Genomic DNA, 1,178 nt, shown 5'->3' on the forward strand with positions numbered 1-1,178 from the left:
ACCACACGGAGCACGGTTCAATTCGGACACACCGGTATACCATGAGTCGGAGTCTACTCAAAAGGAGTTTTAAACGTTTTTTAAAATTTCAGTTTATATTCTGGGAACTCTTCTAGAGGTTTCTGATACTGTGGCAAGAAAAAAAAATGCCCCTTCTTTAGGGAGTTGGCATTTCTAGGGGGAGACGTAAATAAACTGTCAGGTCAGTTAGTGATAAAGGTGGAGTACAAAAAATCTGTAGCTTGTAAATGAGTGGGGGGTTGCTTATATGGCATTGTCCGCCCATAGAGAATGTTAAAATATATGAAGGGAGGTTGAAAAGCTCTGTACTCCGACAAACACCGGATGTGAGGTAGGTTGGCGCTGTCGGCAGCCGTCTGCCTTCCAGGGATTGAAACACAGAGGAACTAAGGAAACGCTCGTCCAGAGCGAAGCCACGGGAGCCGCCGTCCTTCCGGAACTCCCGGTCTAGAACGCGGGGGGGTGGGGGGGGTTCACTAGCCAATCAGACGCAGGGAGGCGGGGCAGCTTTTAGTACCGCCTCTTCCGCCCGCCGGAGAAGGGCCGACCGCGTCGACTGTCCTGCGCATGCGCAGCCCTGTGGGCACGCTCGCCCACTGGGCGCGCGTAGGAGCTTGAGCGAAGCGCAGTTTCTTGGTCCAACGCTACACCGTACCGTCCAGGAGGCGAGTTGCATCCTGGTTCTGTCGGTTCCTCGCGGCGTCCTGGTGTCCTGTGTACCCGGCGTCGCCGCCACCCCGGTCATGAACCGCGAGAGCTTCGCAGCGGGCGAGCGGCTGGTGTCACCGGCTTATGTGCGGCAGGGCTGTGAGGCCCGCCGCTCGCATGAGCACCTGATACGGCTGCTTCTGGAGAAGGTACCGAGGTGTCCGTTGGTTCCCTCCCGGGCCCGCGCCCTTCGCTCCTGGAGACCTGACTCCGGAGGTTTTGTTGTTGCCTAGTCCACCCCGACTGAGATTGCACCGACTAGGAGCGCTTAGCGCCTGTCACCCTCGCCAAAGCCTCCGAAAGCAGGGACTGGCTGCCGAATGAGGGGATTTAGGATCCACGACCCGGAGCCCCGCTTTTCCCGACTGGGATTCAGAAAGGAGGGAACGTCCCACTTCGTAGGTCGTCGTGTTGTTTACAGAGAGGGCAAAGTCCGCTCCTGCCTTTTT

General features: G+C 57.2%; 1 protein-coding gene across 1 annotated transcript in view; it reads left to right on the forward strand.

Moving 5' to 3' along the window:
- The first annotated feature begins 633 nt into the window (after positions 1 to 633).
- Positions 634 to 1,178, forward strand: part of SEPSECS (Sep (O-phosphoserine) tRNA:Sec (selenocysteine) tRNA synthase) — a 40,234-nt gene continuing 39,689 nt past the window's right edge. Inside the window, exon 1 of the mRNA XM_004706305.2 lies at positions 634 to 878. Within this exon, the coding sequence (XP_004706362.1) occupies positions 765 to 878 (114 nt within the window). The 5' untranslated portion in view covers positions 634 to 764. The remainder of the gene's footprint in view (positions 879 to 1,178) is intronic.

The sequence above is a fragment of the Echinops telfairi genome, unplaced genomic scaffold, assembly GCF_000313985.2.
Source record: "Echinops telfairi isolate 266 unplaced genomic scaffold, ASM31398v2 ScPeMD7_7468;HRSCAF=8506_0, whole genome shotgun sequence".
Lineage (NCBI taxonomy): Eukaryota > Metazoa > Chordata > Mammalia > Afrosoricida > Tenrecidae > Echinops > Echinops telfairi.